Here is a 19,025-nt window from a genome sequence, read left to right as displayed (position 1 = left end):
CACACCTTTATACAAATACCCAAAGGTATACAAAATCCCATGCTTTTATGGTTTAGCCTACAAAGGACAGACAAGCTATGGATTTAAGGTGAGAAAGAAGGAACACATTGCAGATGTTGAGTATAAAAAGATAGATGTGGTCTGCCCAACCATACTTATGCAGCTAATTGGAATATATGAACAATGCCCTATGTAGAAGAAAATTTTTATTCCAGACTTCAGAAGAATTGTTACAGTCATCCATTCATGCAGAACACTGAATGACCATAACCAAGGACTGATATCAAGAGACAAATGGAAATCACTTATTAATTATTCTAACATCAGAGACTTCAACTTACCCAACAATCACCCTTTGTCATTAACTGCAATCAGCTAATGCTTGATATGCGATTTTATATTTATTTGTTAGTATGAATTTATTTTTCTTGGAATGGTTTTTCAGTGTTTAGTCAGCATTGTGATCTATTTATATTTTTCATATTTTAATGACTAATAAATTTTCTTGTTGTTACTGATATGCAATAGCTGTATGTTACCAATGGGTATACAGGGACCTGAATAGCTTTTTCAATGCAACTTTTTTTTTTTTTGTTACTCTTAAACTGTGTAAAATGAAATCACACAATTTGAGTACTATGTAAATTGAGGATTAGGTGTACTACTGCATATGGGAGAGTGGAAGTCACTTAAAAGAAAAAAAAAGGCTATTTTGCTTTTTTTTTTTGTTTAAAATTAACAAACAAAAATAAAGATACTCACCATTTTTTATATTGTTAAATCTGTTTCAATTTCATTCCCAAAAGAGTCGAGTTACTTTTAAGCAACAGAACTATGTATATTCTAGCTTCTGTCAATTTCCAATTGGTTATTTAAAATTAGCAGAAAGGCAGCTCAGACATATTTTGTCTATTATTTATGTTGATCTGTAAAAATTTTCCATGACAATGGTTACTTATTTTAAGTTATTCATTATAAACATCATTTCCCACAACACATTTGCATCGTTTTATTAATGCTTCTGATTAACAATTTCAGTAATTTGCAAGTAGAAATATTAGAAAGTTAATGTATTACTATCGTAAGCATATCCAAGGTCTTAATTAAAAGATTTCATCATGGCAATGAAACTTTCAATCATTGAAATAAGTTTCAATGCCAAGATGAAGCCTTTTTAAGGAGTTTCTTCAGTAATAATACATACATACAGCATTTTTAACATACTGCAATTATCCTTGTGTGTGTGTGAGAAGAGTGAGTGACTAATATGGATGAATATGCAAAGTTAGTTTATATAGACTATTAAGATAGTTGCTAATACAAGATGCTCATTCACTTCTGAACTCAAGATAAATTAATTTGCAGCATACAGCTAATATTCTGAATTGTAAAGTATTACAGAGGTTTCTTCCATATTTTTAGCCAGTAATTTGAGATCACATCATTTAAATGTATTACTTATATTAAACAATGTTGACTGTTGTAATCAGGTTCATCTCTTGCTTAATTTTATGTGAAATTAATTTTCTTTTATTCCCAAACATGTCAAATCAGTATGAATTTTCAAAAGCTCATTGTGAGGTTCAATGTTGTTTAAAGAGCACAAAGAGTCATTTCAAATACAGCTAACTCTCACTATCAAGAACTCATTGGGACTACAAGAATAGTTTGTTACAAAGTTGACAGTTTGTTTATAGTGAGGATCAATTGCATAATCTGGAATCAAACATGCCAGAAAAACAGTACAGGTGTTTCCAGGGGATTCAAAACTTTCACAATGACATCAAATGATGTGCCAGAATTATCTATGCAGAAATAAGAAAAATACTTACTTTGATAGGTTTCATTTTCTTTCGAATATTTTTAGCAGGGAGAAAAAAAAAAAGATGTTACGTCACTACAATATTCAAACAGTGATGAATTATAATTGAAATAGTTAAACTTCTATATATATGTATATAGCAGTATCATTCACATGAAGTCCGCATGGTTAGCCTAGTGGCAGTGGCTTTGCACTTTGCAACCATATGTCTGGGGAAGGAGTGTCCTAGGTTCGATTCCCGTCAACAACGTGAGGAGCCCAAAGATCTTCCTCAGCCATAGCCAAGTTAGCCGGTCTTGGGTGTGGACAGCAGGGTTTATTCCACCAGTTTATCTGGTGTTTTTCATCCTGCAAGCAGGTCCGAGGACACACACGGATTAGTCAGGAATGCTGACCCAGCCATAGGTCTGATTCGTCAGTCTATGCCGGTTCCGGAGCCCGGATAAATTTTTTTTTTTTTTTTTTGGGGGGGAGGGGGGGAATAGATGGTACCGTGAACTCCCAGATAAAGGGGGAACGCTGTTATCATCACACTGAATTTATTTATTTATTTACATGAATACTGTTGTCCACATCCTTATGCTTTTTATCATTTTTGAAATAAACATTGTCTTCAATTCCCCAGGATTCCTTGAAATGCACTTAAACCGTGGGTATCCTCCCTTTAAAAAACCAGAAGTTCACAAAATCTGGTATCAACTACATAATACAAACAAGCCACTTTGGGGAAACTGCACAGCAGAACATATCAAAAATGTTGAGAAGCAAAGAAAACCAAAGTACCTACCTATCTTCTACACAGTGCATAATCTAGAATCAAATATGCCAGAAAAAAGAGTACAGGCATTTCTAGGATATTCAAAACTTTCATAATGATATCAAATGATGTGCAAGAATTATCTATGTAGAAATAGAAATAAAAAAAATACTGTGAAAATGAAAATGTGAAATACATATGAAAATATGACTCCTGCATTACTTTTACCTTAGTATCACCTCTGGGTCTGGCTCCCACTGATGAGACCTCGATAAAAGTCGAAACTGGTCTGGGTAGTGACCCTTCCCATAATGCATAGCATTATACATGTCTATAAGGATATGTGCTTTGCATTATGGGATACTAAGGCAGTTGATGTGAGGTCATTAGCCTCTATATATGAGGTGCAGTGTCATGAAGTTACTTCATGCACAAACTTTGTTTGCTTACACTTGGATAAAGGATTAAACTATGTATATAATTTCTTGGTATCTTTAATTTATTCTGCACAACATGTGAAGGCTATCAAGTACTTGGGAGCAAAATGTTTAGTTACATCTGGAAATTTAAGTAGACTTCTGAAACGTATTGCATCCTTAATCAATGTAATGAAAATCAAGAACTTGTATTCTCTCATCAAACATATCAAAAATAAATGCTTATGGCTCACTTAACTCAAGCATATGAACCACAAGGATTTAGAATATAATGGACATTATATATACTTTTCACCCCAACAACACCTCATCCAAATGATGCTGTTACATTCATATGTTTGATTGTTATCTGATTTTTAACATTTTAATTTATGCATTTTTTTCCCCCTCCTGAACAGGCATCTAAAGGAATGCAAAATCTAGAAAAGTTTAAAACTTTTCCAGATTTTGCATTCCAAAAATTTTTTTAAACTTTTCCAAAAATACAGTTTGGAAAAGTTGAAAACTTTTCCAAACTGTATTTTTGTCTTGTTTTATGCAGCAAAAATTTCAGCATATCTTTTTAAAAGAATTCAAAGCACAGAATCCTAAGAATACTGTGTTAGTTTATGCTTCATCAGCAAAGAATACAATCTCATTCCTTGCCAGCTACACTTTTCATATGGTATATTAATTTATAGCAAATATATTAAACTTTTTTTCTTTTTTTTTAATCAAATGCCACAGCTTTAAGTACTAGTAAAAAATGTTCAAGTAAAATAAATTTACACAGACAACAAATATAACTTGGGCCAGACCCATTATATACATTAAATGTTCCTAAACTTCATGTAAATAAGTTTTGTATCTAATTTAAATCTCTCAATCACATTCAAATTCAGAAATGTGCAAAATTCTATATATAAGTTATGCTCATCCTGTATCATCTGAAGTTGAAGGAGATGTGACAAGACTAGAGCTTCCTTGGCTACAAGAACTACTAGCTGCATTATTTTCTGATGCAGCTGTTACTGATGGTTGGACTTTCCTAGCATTAGATTCTTTTTCATCTTGTTCCTCTTCTTCATCCAGAATATTAAATACGCTACTGCATGCTATAAAAGAAATGATATATCTGAGAAAAATTCAAAATTTTCTAATCTTATTTGTTGACCTAATATTCATTCCTTACCAACAATACTTTTTGGTGCATAATTCTGATGGCTTCAGGACAGAGTGGCCAGACATGGTGGCTAATGGACGAGAACTATTTACTTGGGCCATTTCTTATATAACATGATAATTATATATAAGGAGATAATTATGAAGACCAACTTAAAAATCAATTTACATTAGTTAAACTGATTTTAATTTCATTTACTGCAAGAAATCATTTATTTTCAATGATGATGCTATCATGCTGTAAAATTGCAATAATGTAAGTAGGGTGGATTAGATCTTACTGGGTTTGCTGAAAGTGGAAAGGGATCCTTAGAAGTTTGATTTGTTATTTTTTATTTATTTTTTTTGAAACAATGTTCTTTAATTTTAATGATTGATTATATTTTTTCATAACAAAAATACACAAAGATGATGTGGTGTGAACTTTTTTTTAATGTACCTCCATGAAATGTTATAAATCCTTTGTACATTAGCACCATGAATAGGTTAAGGGTTGGATAATTTGGAACCTCTCCTATGGATTGCTACTTTGTTGTGGTGGAGAGACGTGTGTTACTATGATCCTTAGTAATGTTAGGTCTTCTACCTTTGTAAGGCTACTCTAGGCAGTAAAATCAAGAGGGAGATTTACAGACTAAGTGAAATACAAAAAAAGACCTCAGTGGCTAAACAGTAGATAATCAACAGCAGAATTATTTTGGTCTCCATGGCCATGAGTTAGATTTCTGAATGGATGAGTACTGTATAGCTGTTATAGTGTACCAACATTCCCACATTAAAAGCATGCCATGCATAACTGTCTTCCAAATAGGGACAAACCATAATTAACTATCTCTGGACTTGCTGGAAAATTGATTTTAAAATAGCCATACTCATTGATGAAAGACTGCTCATAATGCAATAACCTGGAAATCCTATTCTAGAGACCAAACATGGAACTTTTATAAGCCACTTCAAAGACGCTAGTAATCAGGGTGGAGGCTCAGAGTAGGAGATGAAATTCATCTACCATCTAAAGATTCACAAACACTCAGGCTCAAAGCAGTCTCCAAATCTGTGACCTACTGATTGAAGAGCACTATCACCTTGGTGAATGGCTTAACTCAGTGCATTCCTTCTGTTTCCCCCATAAAAAATGATGGTACAACATGACAAAATTTTATGCTGGATGGGGTGTCGCCCAGTTAAACAAGGCCCTCGTTTTTGCCAGGGAACCAGGGCGAACAGCGAAAAGTCAGCTAATGGAACAAATCTGAAAACAAACCCCAACTCAACATCACCAAAGTTAAAGATCAGTACTATCAACGTAAGAAGCCTGAATGGCAAAGAAATGGAGCTAGCTGAGGAATTAGATAAGTACCAGATTGACATAATAGAGATGACTGAAACAAAAAAGAACAAAACTGGTGAGATCTTTCTGAGCAATAAATACAAAATGTTATATTCAGGCAATGACAATCAAGAAAAAGAAGGAGTAGCCATAGTATTCAACACAAAATACGAGGCTAATCTTCTTGAATGGCAGTCAGTCTCAAGTAGAGTAATGCGGGCAAATATGAGAATGGGGACTGGACAATGAGACTTATTTGTGCCTATGGTCCCACAGAAGGTTCTACTAAGGTAGAAGTGGAGGAATTTTTTGAAGCTTTAGAAAAAGAAACTGACACAATGAAAAAGGAAAAGTTGGTCCTTGTTGGGGATCTAAATAGCAGAGTAGGAAATGATTGTGAGACATACAAAAATATTTTGGGAAAATTTGGAGAAAAGAGCAAAGCTAATAATAATGGCAAATATCTGTTGGATTTCTGCTCAGGACATGGACTGGTTATTACTAACACTGTTCCAAACATAAAAATGTGCACAAATTCACATGGAGAGAAGAGGCTAGGAATAAGAAAAGTCTCATTGACTATGTTATTGTTCATAGTGATATTTTCTCCCTGGTGCAGGACACCAGAGTGTACAGAGGATTTGAAATTGGAAGTGATCACTATTTAGTCTTGAGCAGGATAAAATTCAATTTCATATTGAAAAGAATAACATGTAAGAAAGTTTAAAGCGAATAAAAGTTGAGCAGCTCTCAGATGTGAACTATAGACTAAAATACACAAAGATCATTGAAGAAAAAATGAAAGAGTTTGAGAACAGGAATCAAACCTTTGAGATTCAGTGGCAAACTGTGAAGAAAACATTGATTGATTCAGCCAGAGACATGTGGTGAGGTTGTCTGCAAGGATAAAAAAAAATCAGAACTCCCTGGTGGACACAGGAAGTTAACACCTTCGCTGCCACACTACTTCGGCATGGTCTCTTCCCCTAAGCTGAGCAATTTCACTTCTTCAAGGTCAGTACGATAATCTCGTTACCGGAGGTAAGCGTCCTACGAGTATACTCGTAGTTGGCTTGTACAGAGCACATACGGTCTATGAGAATACACCGTTTTGATGCTAGCCCCACACGCCAAGCATTTTCACTTCTTCAAGGTCACTACAATAATCTCGTTCCCGGCGGTAAGCATCATACGAGTATACTCGTAGCTGGCTTGTGAAGCAGGTTTACCCACTACGAGTATACTCGTAGTTGGTAGCGAACGTGTTAAAAAGGCAGTGAAGGAAAAGAAGAAAGCATATCAAAAGTTCCTGCAAATAAGTCAGCTTGTGCTCTTAGAGAATACAGAGACAAATGCAAGAATGCTAAACACTGTGTAAAACTAGCTAAACAAAAGTCATGTGAGGACTTTGGCAAGAATATAGAAAATAAATATCAAGAAGGTGGTAAAATATTCTGGAGGTTGTTGAAGAAGCTTAGGAATGGAGGAAAGATTGCTGTAAAAGGAGTTAGAGATGATAAAGGTGACATGAAAACGGGAGAAAAAAATATCCTTGAAGTATGGTGTAATTACTTTGAAAAACTGCTAAATGAAACAAGCAGTGATGATAGCACAGTGGTTAAAAACACTGACCAGGCATGCAGTCAGGAATACATATCCATGCTTGAAGTAGAAAAAGCCAGTAAAGGCTTGAAATGTGGAAAGGCAGCAGGAGTAAATGATATTCAACCAGAAATGCTGAAGCATGGTGGTATAAAAGTCTTACAGTGGCTGCACTGCATAGTTCAGAAAGCGTGGACAGAGGGACGAATTCTTGATGATTTCAGTAGAGCTCTCATAGTACCAATATATAAAAAGGGAAATAAAACTGAATGTGAGAATTACAGAGGTATTTCCCTACTGAGTGTTCCTGGCAAGATCTATGCAAGTATACTTGAGAAACGGTTGAGAAGAATAGTGGAAGAAAAGCTTGGTGAAGAAGCAGCTAGATTCAGGCCAAATAGAGGCTGTCAGGATCAGATCTTCACTTTACGACAAATAGTCGAGAAAGCATGGGAATATAACAAAGATCTGTATTTAAGTTTTGTCGATTTGGAAAAGGCATATGACAAGGTGCCAAGAGAGAAGCTATTCAATACGCTGCAGTTATATGGTGTCAATGGGGCATTATATCAAGCAATACATAGAATTTAAGGAAGTACATTATCCCCTCTGTTATTCATTATCTATATGGATCACATTATGAAGGAAAGTGGTATTAAACACGATATCAAAATTGGAGATGTTAATGTCAGCTCTTTGCTTTATGCGGATAATGTTATACCTCTAAATAAATCCACTACAAGTCTGCAACATTCTCTGACTAAATTGAATAGCTGTTGTAATAGATATGGTATGAAGATCAGCAATAAAAAGACAAAGACAATGAAAATAGGCAGAATCATTGAAACTGTCAACTGTGTTGTGAATGGGGAACCTGTGGAACAAGTAAAACATTTCAGCTACTTAGGCACGATTTTTACTGAAGATGGTAAATTAAATATAGAAATAGACAACAGAATCAGCAAAGCCGGTATGGTGGGAAGTCAATTGAATAAATTCATATGGAATAAGAGAGAAATTAGTCGGAACACTAAATAAACTGTATACAAGACAATGTTCAAACCAGTTTTAACTTATGGATCTGAGAGCTTGGTCAGAAGTAAAACACTTGACCAAAGACTAGAGACCGCAGATATGAGAGTCCTGAGAAAGATATATTCGTGAACAGATGGCATCAATGGCAATATCATATTAAAAATGAGGATATTAGGAAAGAACTTGACATTGTCAGCATCCAGGAATGCATTAGCAGAGCCAATCTCAGGTGGTATGGTCACTTAAACAGAATGGGTGAGGAAAGATTAGCAAAACAAGTGTTTTCTGCCAGCTTGGCAGCAAAATGACCCAGAGGAAGACCAAGATATAGGTGGATTGAAGCGGTACAAAGTGCCTTAGACGATAGAAATATAAGATTTGATAATGTTGGAATCTTGACAAGTAACAGACTGATTTTGGAGAAAAATTGTAGATAGGAAGTTAGTAATGATGTAATTTTTGTCATGTAGTACTATCATATCCTGTACATCCTTTGAGGGTACATGGCAGGAATTTGATGATGATGATGATTGGTATGTCCCATTCGGAAATCATGCTCCTTTGTCATTGACTATGAGTGCATATTGGAACACTGCAAAAATTAAAGCCACATGTTCAAAGTGTTCACCCATATGCAGCAGCTTTTTCTCCAACATTTGAGAAGATATGTTTCTTGGCAGATGATGAAGCCAAAACAAAACTAATTGAACATATATCGAAGTATGCAAGTTGAGACTAATTATGTTGAGAAGAAGTTGTGTATGCACAATCATAAAGTTCAAGGAAAGTGTATGTGCGTTTGTGTGTATTTTAAATGAAATGTCTACTCCCTTAGTAGATATTTCTTTTTTTTTTTTGTGTGTGTGGGGGGGGTAGCAGCAATCCTAATCCTACATATATGGGAATCAACACATAGGGGACCTTCGCTTAGTCCTAGCCAATATGATTCATTGTTTATGCAAAATAAAATGAATATATACATATACTAGATACCAATAAATGTCTGGAGACTTAACCAATTTACAACTGATACCAGCAGGCAAATCTTAATGTCAGTTATGTCCACCTTTGGCTTTAATCACTTCCTGCACCCATTGAGGGAGGCTTTCCACCAATGTGCAGTAGACATTAGGTGGAAAGCCTCCCTCAGGTGCAAGAAATTATATTCTTGGTTTCATCTTTTATCCAAGTGTTATCAAACAAAGTTTGCACAAGCAGTAACATCACGACTGAGCTACTTATATACAGAGGCCAATGACTTCACATTGATTGCCTTAGTATCCTATAATGCAATGCAATGCACACATTCTTATACACATGTATATGTGCATTACATTATGGGTATTTAGTGGTCTACTAAATATAGGTACAAAGTACAACTGTAATTCTTCCAATACTCTTCTCTAGCCCTTAAGCTGGTATGCAGTTAAAATGTGGTATTGATGTAAGCTTATTTTCACAATTCACAACATAAATTAGCTTAGTGTAATTATATACTCGCACATAGAAAGAAGAGGTTTTTTAATAGGTTATTAAAAAAAAACACAATTATCTTGGAATGATTAGTTGGAGACTAGATCACACTGACATTACATTGAGAAAAATAGTCTGGCTCTGTTGGTAGTGTTGGCCATTCACTGTTGTTTTCATGAATTTGTTTTTCCTACTGAATTAATCTATTTTAAGGATAATTTATATAAATTTACCCTTCATTGTGGACAATAAATGGAAGGAAATAGTGCAAACTGCACTTTTTAGTTTTGTGAAGTGCAAAACTGAAAGTAAGGGACCAGAAGTTGACAATTCTGGCTGGAATGAATCATTTAAAAGGGGAAGTATGAATATGAGAGAATATGAAAGAGTCAGTGGTAGAAATAAAAAAAGGCAGAGTGACAGAATAAAGTTTGTAAGTCACCAAGGTATGATATTATATAATTGAGAAGAGCTATGATTATAAATGAAACACTATGTTGTATAGACAGAATGGTGTAAAAAGTTTTTAGATACTTAGAATGCATTTGATTGGATTTCCATTCAGATGCAATTTGAGAGAGTGAAAGAGAGAGAATGTGTGCATGCAAAACTAAAGCTATTAGATAGGATGCAAGTATGCAAACTTCCTGAGATGAGTAAGTGCAAGATTGAGAAAGATTATAGAATATTGAATGCAGTTTCAAAGAAGGTCTCAAAAAAGGTTCAAGAGAACCTGCAGACCCAAAGAGATATTGAAATGCATTTTTGGCATTGTTTAGTGTTAATCAGCCAACAAAATACAGACATCAGCGACACTTAGTTAAAAGAGAAGGACAATGAGATAGAGAGCAAGACTGGGGAAAGGTTTTACTAATGAAAGAATTGCAGCCAGCAAAAGTAGAAGTTTGACAGGAAAGTATAGCTCAGGGAGATAGTACATTTGAAGCTGTTTAGTGCAAAATAAATACCAATAAGACAAAATACATAGTAAGTGTTATAGACTAAAGGCAGCAAAAAAAGGAATGAGGATGATGTGAATCACCAAATCCACTCAATGAGAACAGGATAAGGAATCCTTACCCTGTTCTCATTGAGTGGATTTGGGAAAAAAAAAATTGGGAAAGTCATCTGTGCACCCATAGTTCTATTTCATTCCCAATCTGTGCTCTCCATAAGAAGGAAAGGGAGTGGAATTTATGCAGCTATTGAGAGATAATTATCTCAAACAGTCTGTAATGAAGGTGCCACAACAGATTTGAGAGATGAATCTAGCGAAAGCATCATAGCAGTCATCCATAATCACGGTAACCACCACTTTGCTTTCGATTGGGAGAGTGATCATGCAGTCCTGACCTGAGATGTGGCTAATCATTTGAAATTTTAAATTAAGAAGAGGTATATTCGGAACTACAAAGCTGGTGATTGCAACAAACTGCAGGAGATGCTTGGAACAGCAGCATGGCTGAAGAAACTACAAGGGATGGAATAATGCATGGGAAATGGTCAAGGGGTATGTAAGGAAAGCTATATTAGATTGTATACCTGAAGTTAGGAGGATAAATCAGGTGTGGGAATTAAATGGATGTGTAGCATAATTAAACATGATACTGCAGAGGAAGAAAATGTTATGGAAGGTATGAAAGAAGAAAGGTCATCAGCAATTCAAAGCTCAGGGAAGTAGAGTTATTAGCATGGTGAGAAAAGAAAAATCAGATTATGAGTGAAACTCAGCCATGCAGACCAAGGAAAATCTCAAGGAGTTTTTTTTGCTATGTGGCAAACACAAGTTCTCTCTCTCACTTTAGAGAGAGAGAGAGATGATATTCACTGTGTAAAATAATGGCTAGTGTGGGCCTCCCATAATAAGTCACTGGACTCAGTTGAGATGCCTATGTAATAATAACAACAAAGCCTGCCTAATCTGAAGCAATAAATCCAAAAAAACATTAGCACTTTATCAAAAATGTTCCAAAAAAAAGCATTGTTTTGTTTTTTGCTTTTTCATCTATGCATCATTCAAACTATTTCTTATGTTTGTTAGTTTATGTTGCTGAGTGATATCCTAAGAAATTTAGTATAATGTAATTAAAATGAAGGGGACTAGTGGAAGGGAGATCCCTTATTATAACCATCTCTATGGGCATTGTTCAACCATACTTGTTTCTGATATTACTTAAGGTCATCTGGGAAATTCAGTCCAATCAGGTTCAAATGAAGGTTGAGATTGTTGGGATTCCTTCCTCCTCAGATGACTGAATGATGTTTAAGATCTGACAATTTCTGCACAAATGGAACAAAATAGAAGACAGGTTTTACAGGAGGGAGAAGAACAGAAATGTCACAGATACCACTAGAGATAACATGCACTGTTCAAACAATGTTATTTGCTAATTAAATTAAAGATGCCAAGAAATCATATATTTGTTTAATCCTTTATCCAAGCATAAGCAAACAAAGTTGTTTGCGCATGAAGAATATTTGTCTAATGAACTTCAAACATGTGGATAAAGGATTAAACAAGAGTACAGTTTCTTGGCATCTTTAATTTATAGCCAAGTGAAACAACTTTCAACATATCTGCCAATTATTTTACATACTTCATCTAAAAAACAAATCTCTCATAAATCTTGGACTCATGAAAAAGTTAGCCAAGTGTTTTCTTTGTATATGGTTTACTTTACAATGTATAAAGTAAGCCATGCACAAAAGAAATACTTTGCTTATATTATAGTTTTAATTTTGCGAATGTAAATTCTGAGATTTGAGCAGTGCCATAACAACAATACCGTTAATTATTAAAAATAATGTCAGACAAGTAGCCACTTCAAAACTGCAATCAATTTCATGCTTCCTCAAAACTTGGCTCATTATCTTGCATATGCATGATTGCTTCATTTTTTTTAAAAAAATTATATGAGTTTACACACAAGAAAGATTGCAGAATGCTACAGGTATCTAACTTGTGGACCATATTTGTATCTAGCTTCACAATGATGCCAAATAAATAGTTATCAGCATTTGGAGGTAAAAAAAAACACAACAGGCACAATTGTAAATAAGGTCATTTTTAAGCTTCTTAAATTTTAAAATCAGACATAATTACTATTTTTCAGTTTTATTTTGTGCTTAACATAATAGTTGTAATGAATTAAAAATAAATATATTTGTCTTGGATAAGTAAAAAAATAGGTTTATTTTTTTAAATTTAATTTAAAAATTACATTTAAATTTAATTAAAAATTAAATTAAATTTAATTTAATATCAACTGACTTTAATGAACACAATTTTCCAATATTTCAATCCCATAAAAGTTTATGGGCACTCTTCTCCTTCATTTCCAACAATTAAGAAATGGGCTGCAGAGTTTAAACATGGCTGTACCAGCCTTGAAGATGATCCACGTGAAGAACATCCCAAAAGTGTGACGACACCAGGAATCATTGTTCAAGTGCACAATATGGTATTGGATGACCGGCAAGTCAAAGTGTGTGAAATTGCTGAGACTACAGGCATTTCAAAAGATATATTTTGCATGAAGAATTGCATATGAAAAATCTTTGCATAAGTGGGTGCCATGCTTGCTCACAACAGATCAAAAACGCACTTGCAATTTCACATGGATGCTTATGACAGATGTACCAACTTAGAAAAAAAATCTTGTTGATAATGTTGCCATCAATGGTCAAGGCCGAGAACTTTTTAAACCATCCTTGTATTTCTCTTTAAACTATAAAAATGAGCAATTAGCCAATATTTATAAATGGTGCAGCTTCAAACCCACCATAAGATCCTTCGATTCTCCATGTATTCCCAAGGATTACTCCAGAGTAATCCTTGGGATTATATAAAAATAATTATAATTATAAATACAGATATCCCTTGATATATGCGGCTTTGATTAATGCAGTTTTGATATATGCGGTATCAAATTTGATTAGTGCGGTCAAAAAAGTTTGAAAATAAGCAAAGCGTTAGACTTGGTCAATGAAACCGATCAGCTCACGTGGTACAAGTCGTGCTCCATTAGTAACTCACTCTCGGCCTCAGTGCTTCAATTTATCAGCAGAGCGTGGCATGTACAGATGTATATGTGTACGCTTACGGCCTATCCACATATCATACAATTTTCAAATTATGAAAAGCATTACCCTTCGTAACCATGGCCTCGAAAAAGAGTAATAATCAAAAACTTATTACTTTGGATACTAAAATTGACATTATTAAAAGGTTTGATAATGGAGAAAGCAAAGCAGACATTTGAAGAGCTATAGGCTTTGTTAAATCAACTATACGAACCATTTTAAATAAAGCATGAACGTTAGTCACGGTTTAGATAAACAAATTGATGGTTATCGCAAAATCATGGATGAGAAAAAAAAGCTACCACTGTTCAATTTACATTAGATAAGTTTTTATGTAACAAATATGTATAAATAAAATATATAAATACATGTCACCTTGAAGAATAAATGATGTTTAAATTTTTATATTTTGCAGGATTCATTATCATTCCCATTAATTCTTAACATCGAATAATGCGGTTTTGATATATGTGGTGTCCATCAAGGATTAATTAACCGCATATATCAAGGGATATCTGTAATATAAAAAAAAATTGAAGTTTGCAGGCAGATAACAATTTCTGGAGTGGAAAATTTTCTGCCATCAAGATTGGTCAAATAGCTCCTTTTGGGAATAGATCAAAGAATGCATTATGTAATTAAATCTAAACAATGCATAAAACTAATATGGCATACATAAATACTATTTATGTTATGTAGGAGTTATGAACTTAAATGCTTGTTAAAAGGATGAATAGAATTAATTTACCTGAAAAAGCAGCCGGATGTTGTTGAGATAACTTCATCTTAAGGAATCTTTAAAAACAACAACAAAAAAATATTATTCTTGTTTTCCAGCAATATCAGTGAAAGTGATTTTACTCACTGTAGTAATCAATGAACTGCACTGATTTCTTACAACTAGCAACACATAGCTAATTAATTTGTAAATACAAGACCTGTTAAGACCACATACAGCGTGTTACCATTTAAGGGGATGTTACCATCTCCTTAGATGGTAACATGCTGTATAACCTGAGTCTAAGAGGAATAATGAGTCACTCACATGCATTAGCTAAAACACATTATAGACCACTCATCTTCTGTGTTTTTATTTATATACAGTAGATTCTGGTTATTTGGGATACATTGGAACTGGAACAGTTTGGCAAATCAAGTGGCAGTCCCAATTATGCAAAGTTTCATGTGAATAATTAAAAAGATATAAAAAGACAAACTAACAGTTCACTCAGCAACAAATCACATATTCAAAATATGTGCATATTTAAATTTCCTTCATCGTCAATATCAACAGAGATGACATGTCCTTGAAGTCCTTCAATGTAATGCTATTTAAAATCATCATTACCCAGCTTCTTAGCCAGGTCCTAGCTATGAAGTATACTCCTTATCTAGTTATAATGGAGAATCACAGATTTAAGGCATTCTCAACATCAGCATCCTTAACTTCATGCTTCCAATTTTGGGATGATCCCTGTTTTTCATGGCATTGTCCATTCTTCTTGAAGTTTATATCGTTGTATCAAGTGTACAATCACATATTTTGGTACTCCAGTTATCTGTGCCAGATGACAACTGGTATTGGACAAATGGCTTTTGATTTGGTCTGGTAAGGCAATTTTTTGGGCTAGTGACAATCTTTACATGACATCTTGGTAAGGCACCAAAATTTTATAAAATTAAAAACAAATTTATCCAAAAGCTCAGCACTTTTCTGATTAGGCATTACTTCACCATGAAAGACAAGTGTGCACACACATATACACACACACAAAAGTGTGTGAAAGATGAACTGATGGCATGTTAGAAACAGTTTCCCCTTAGATGGTAACATGCTGTATAACTTGAGTCTAAGAGGAATAATGAGTCACTCACATGCATTAGCTAAAACACATGTGGAAAATAGCTGATGAATCTTTACAGGCTGTAGTTGAACAGTATGACCTTTGCTCTCCTCGTGCCATTAATGCTTAGACAACCGACCATTTACAAGCGATTACCTCAGAGGTAATCTCCTGTTCCAAATATGCAAAGAGAACTTTGGCATTTTTCTTTATTTGGATTTGTTCTTTTAAGAATTGTCCCAATTGACAGGCTGCCCTAATTAACCACGTTCTACTGTATATATATTTTTTAAATTTTATTCATATTCTGAACTTCAGATATGATTTATTATTTTTTTTTTAATGAACAGTGTTTTGAAATACAATATCTCTTATTTAAAGTAATATATTCTTAGTCGTTTTAGGAATTTAAACAACTTTAGAAAATGCCTCTGATTTATTGACTTACACAGAATAGAATGTAAGAAACTTGTATCCTGGACTTAGTGAATGCAGTAGATGGACAGGAACGGATCATTTTAATACTGAGGAATTTAAGATTTACTACTCTAGAAATGAAACTTTTAGGGAAACATGAATAGCATTCATAGTAAAGAAGAAAGTTTGAAAAATACATTGAGATGTAACTCAATATCTAACAGAATCATTCAAAAGTATGCAAAAGTAAAAGGAAATGAAGAACAGGATACCATCAGAAAGTCTGGCTTAAGAGTGAGAAATGAAGTGGGAGAAAGAATGGAGTTTTAAGACAGTTTCTTTACTGGGGAAACTTACTATAAACAACATTAAAGATGTGCTAAATTTATCCAGAAAGAAACAATAAAAACTACTCTTCATTAACTCTACCAAATTTTGCATTTATTAGAACAGTGTTTCTCGACCGTCGGGTTACAGCCTGGTACCGACCTGGCATCAATTATATTGAACTAACAGAAGTTCTCCTGGAATTTGTCATTTGAGTTTTCTAAGCATTTTTCATGAATAAATATTTTATAGTGGAAATATTCTGTGTTGCAAATGTTAGCGACTAATCAGCAAGAAAGTATAAAGAAAATTTTTACACTGAAATTGGAGATCAAGGTATATCCGGTTCTCAAATCTAGTAATACTGAATACTTTCTTTGCAAGTTCGTACTGCAGTGTGCAAGTGCTTGTTTAAAAAAAATCATGGAGTGCCATGATTTTTTAAAAGTAATAGGCCTACAGATTTAAGTTTTAATATGAATAAGAGACAAAGAACTTTATTTAATATTGGTGTTAAGAAATCTCGTATTGAGGATGTTTGTGATGCAAAAAATAATGATTCATCTGCCTGAAGCCTACAGAGTGATCTCCAGGATGTATGAGAGGAGGGGAAAACTACCAGCACACAGAAGAAAAAGTCTGCATTCGCTCGTAAGTACATGGGCAGATATTTAAAATTTAGTTTCATACAATGCCCTGACACAAACCAATTGCCATGACCTCAATGTGTCATTTGTGCTACTGTTCTGGGAAATGAAGCTATGAAGCCATTAAGACTTACCTGACATCTCAACACAAAACATTCCGATCTAGTCAACAAACCCATTGAGTTCTTTATGCATAAAAGAGATGCACTTAAAATAGAAAAGAAAATTATTTCCCAAGCTTCAACCACTGACACTTCACTTCTGACGGTATCCTATTTAATATCATTACAGATAGCTAAATGTAAAAAACCGTATTCCATTGCCAAAGAACTCATTAAGCATTCTTTGATTGCTGATTGTAATGAAGTGTTAGGTTAGTCTGCAGCAAATAAAATGAAAGCCATCCCATTGTCGAATGATACAGTTGAAAGGCAGATATCTGATATGGCAGAAGATACAAAAACGCAACTCGTTGAAAAAATTAAAAAATCGAAATTGTTTGCACCACAACTGGATGAATCTACAGATATTCAGAACAACAGCATTTTACTTACGTATGATATATTAATCATGATGAAAGTGACACGAAGGAAGACATTTTAAGTGTTTCTGAACTACCTATGCACATTACCAGCAGTAAAATTTTCAAAGTTTTAAATGATTTCATTGAAGAGAAAGGTCTCGAATGAAAAAATTGCATTGGAGTTTGTACTGACAGCGCTGCCTGTCTTACAGATAGAAATTCAAGTTTAGTCACTAAAATTAAGGATATGGCAGGCAATAACTTATTGTCAACACATTACTACATTCATAGGCAAAACCTGGCTTCCAAAAAAATGGCACCTGAGCTTAATGAAGTCCTGTCTCAATCTGTTAAAATTATTAATATAAAAAATAGTGATTTAAATACAAGACTGTTAAAAGTATTGTGAGATGAAATGGGCTCTGATCATCAAAATCTTTTCCATTCAGAAGTTCGTTGGCTGTCCCATGGTTCCCAAGAGGTTATATGAAATCTGAAAGGAAGTTGAGCTGTTTCTAATTATTATTATACGACACCTCCAGGGAGTCCTAAGACTTATCGATGGAGGGCACCTACTCTACATCTCTCTGTCATCATCTACACCAGTGCCATCTACTGCCTGCCACCACCACTAGTATTTTCATAGACAATCACAAACATCCATGTCCATGGTGTGCAAATCCATGGCCTTTTGGCTGGAGAGCGAATACGCTAACCACTTGGTCCTGTCCCATTATTTCCAGGATAAGAAATGGGTAGCCAGGCTGGCATATCTCAGCGACATATTTTCTTACATAAGCGAGTTTAATTTAAAATTTCAAGGTCCAAGTACAATATTTAATGCTTGGAACAAGATTGAATCAATTCAAAAAGAAATTCAAACTCTGGTTTAATATGATTGCAGAAAGAAATAATGAAATGTTTCAGTCATACTCTATTACCACGGTGGCCAAACTGCGGCTCATCTTAAGTTTTTTGTGGCTCAACAAATAAGAAATATTTATAATTTTTCTTAATTTTCTAGCAGACATGGGGCAATCACCTAATAAAGTTTTTCTGAATGATGATAATTTAAAAAAACTCGAGGCAAAGCCAAACAAAGGGAAGAAAAAAAAAATCGATGTTTTTCTCTAAAAATCATGAGTCTTCGGACTCCTTGGAGGTGTCAGGAATAATAATAATAATCATCGATGTTTGTTTGCCATCCCTAATAAGGTGTATTTTGCTGCTCGAATGGTCAATGTTTTTGAGTGGCTTGATGAAATTTGCTGTTCATATGCTGTTTGTATTACCTTTATATTTATATTACCTTGTCAGAAAATTTAAAAAGACACATTACTGAATTTTGTACTTCTTATATATTAATAAAAAGGTAATAATTTAAATATTAATATTTTATTTTTAAAATTTTATTATAGAATATTTTGCAGAATGACTTGAAAATAAACAGAAGTGGAAGTATATCGACGAACATAGAAATTTTAAGCCAGAATGGGAAGAAGACTATACTTTTATTGAGAAAAATGGTAAAGCTTTTTACCTCATCTGTAGTTTAACAGTGAGCAAT

General features: G+C 34.1%; 1 protein-coding gene across 1 annotated transcript in view; it reads right to left on the bottom strand.

The window, feature by feature from the left end:
• Nucleotides 1–1,272: 1,272 nt before the first annotated feature.
• LOC150098228 (kxDL motif-containing protein 1) overlaps nt 1,273–19,025 on the bottom strand; it is a 44,182-nt gene continuing 26,429 nt past the window's right edge. Inside the window, exons 3-4 of the mRNA XM_090406231.1 lie at nt 14,449–14,495; nt 1,273–4,110 (exon numbers count right to left, since the gene is read on the bottom strand). Coding sequence (XP_090262357.1) covers nt 3,929–4,110; nt 14,449–14,495 — 229 coding nt within the window. The 3' untranslated portion in view covers nt 1,273–3,928. The remainder of the gene's footprint in view (nt 4,111–14,448; nt 14,496–19,025) is intronic.

The sequence above is a fragment of the Typopeltis vanoorti genome, chromosome 16 (genome assembly GCF_054136105.1).
Source record: "Typopeltis vanoorti isolate ZY-2024b chromosome 16, IOZ_Tvanoo_1.0, whole genome shotgun sequence".
NCBI classification, from domain to species: Eukaryota; Metazoa; Arthropoda; class Arachnida; order Uropygi; family Thelyphonidae; genus Typopeltis; species Typopeltis vanoorti.
Note: the sequence above shows the minus strand (reverse complement) of the source record. Positions and strands in the feature narration are given on the sequence as shown.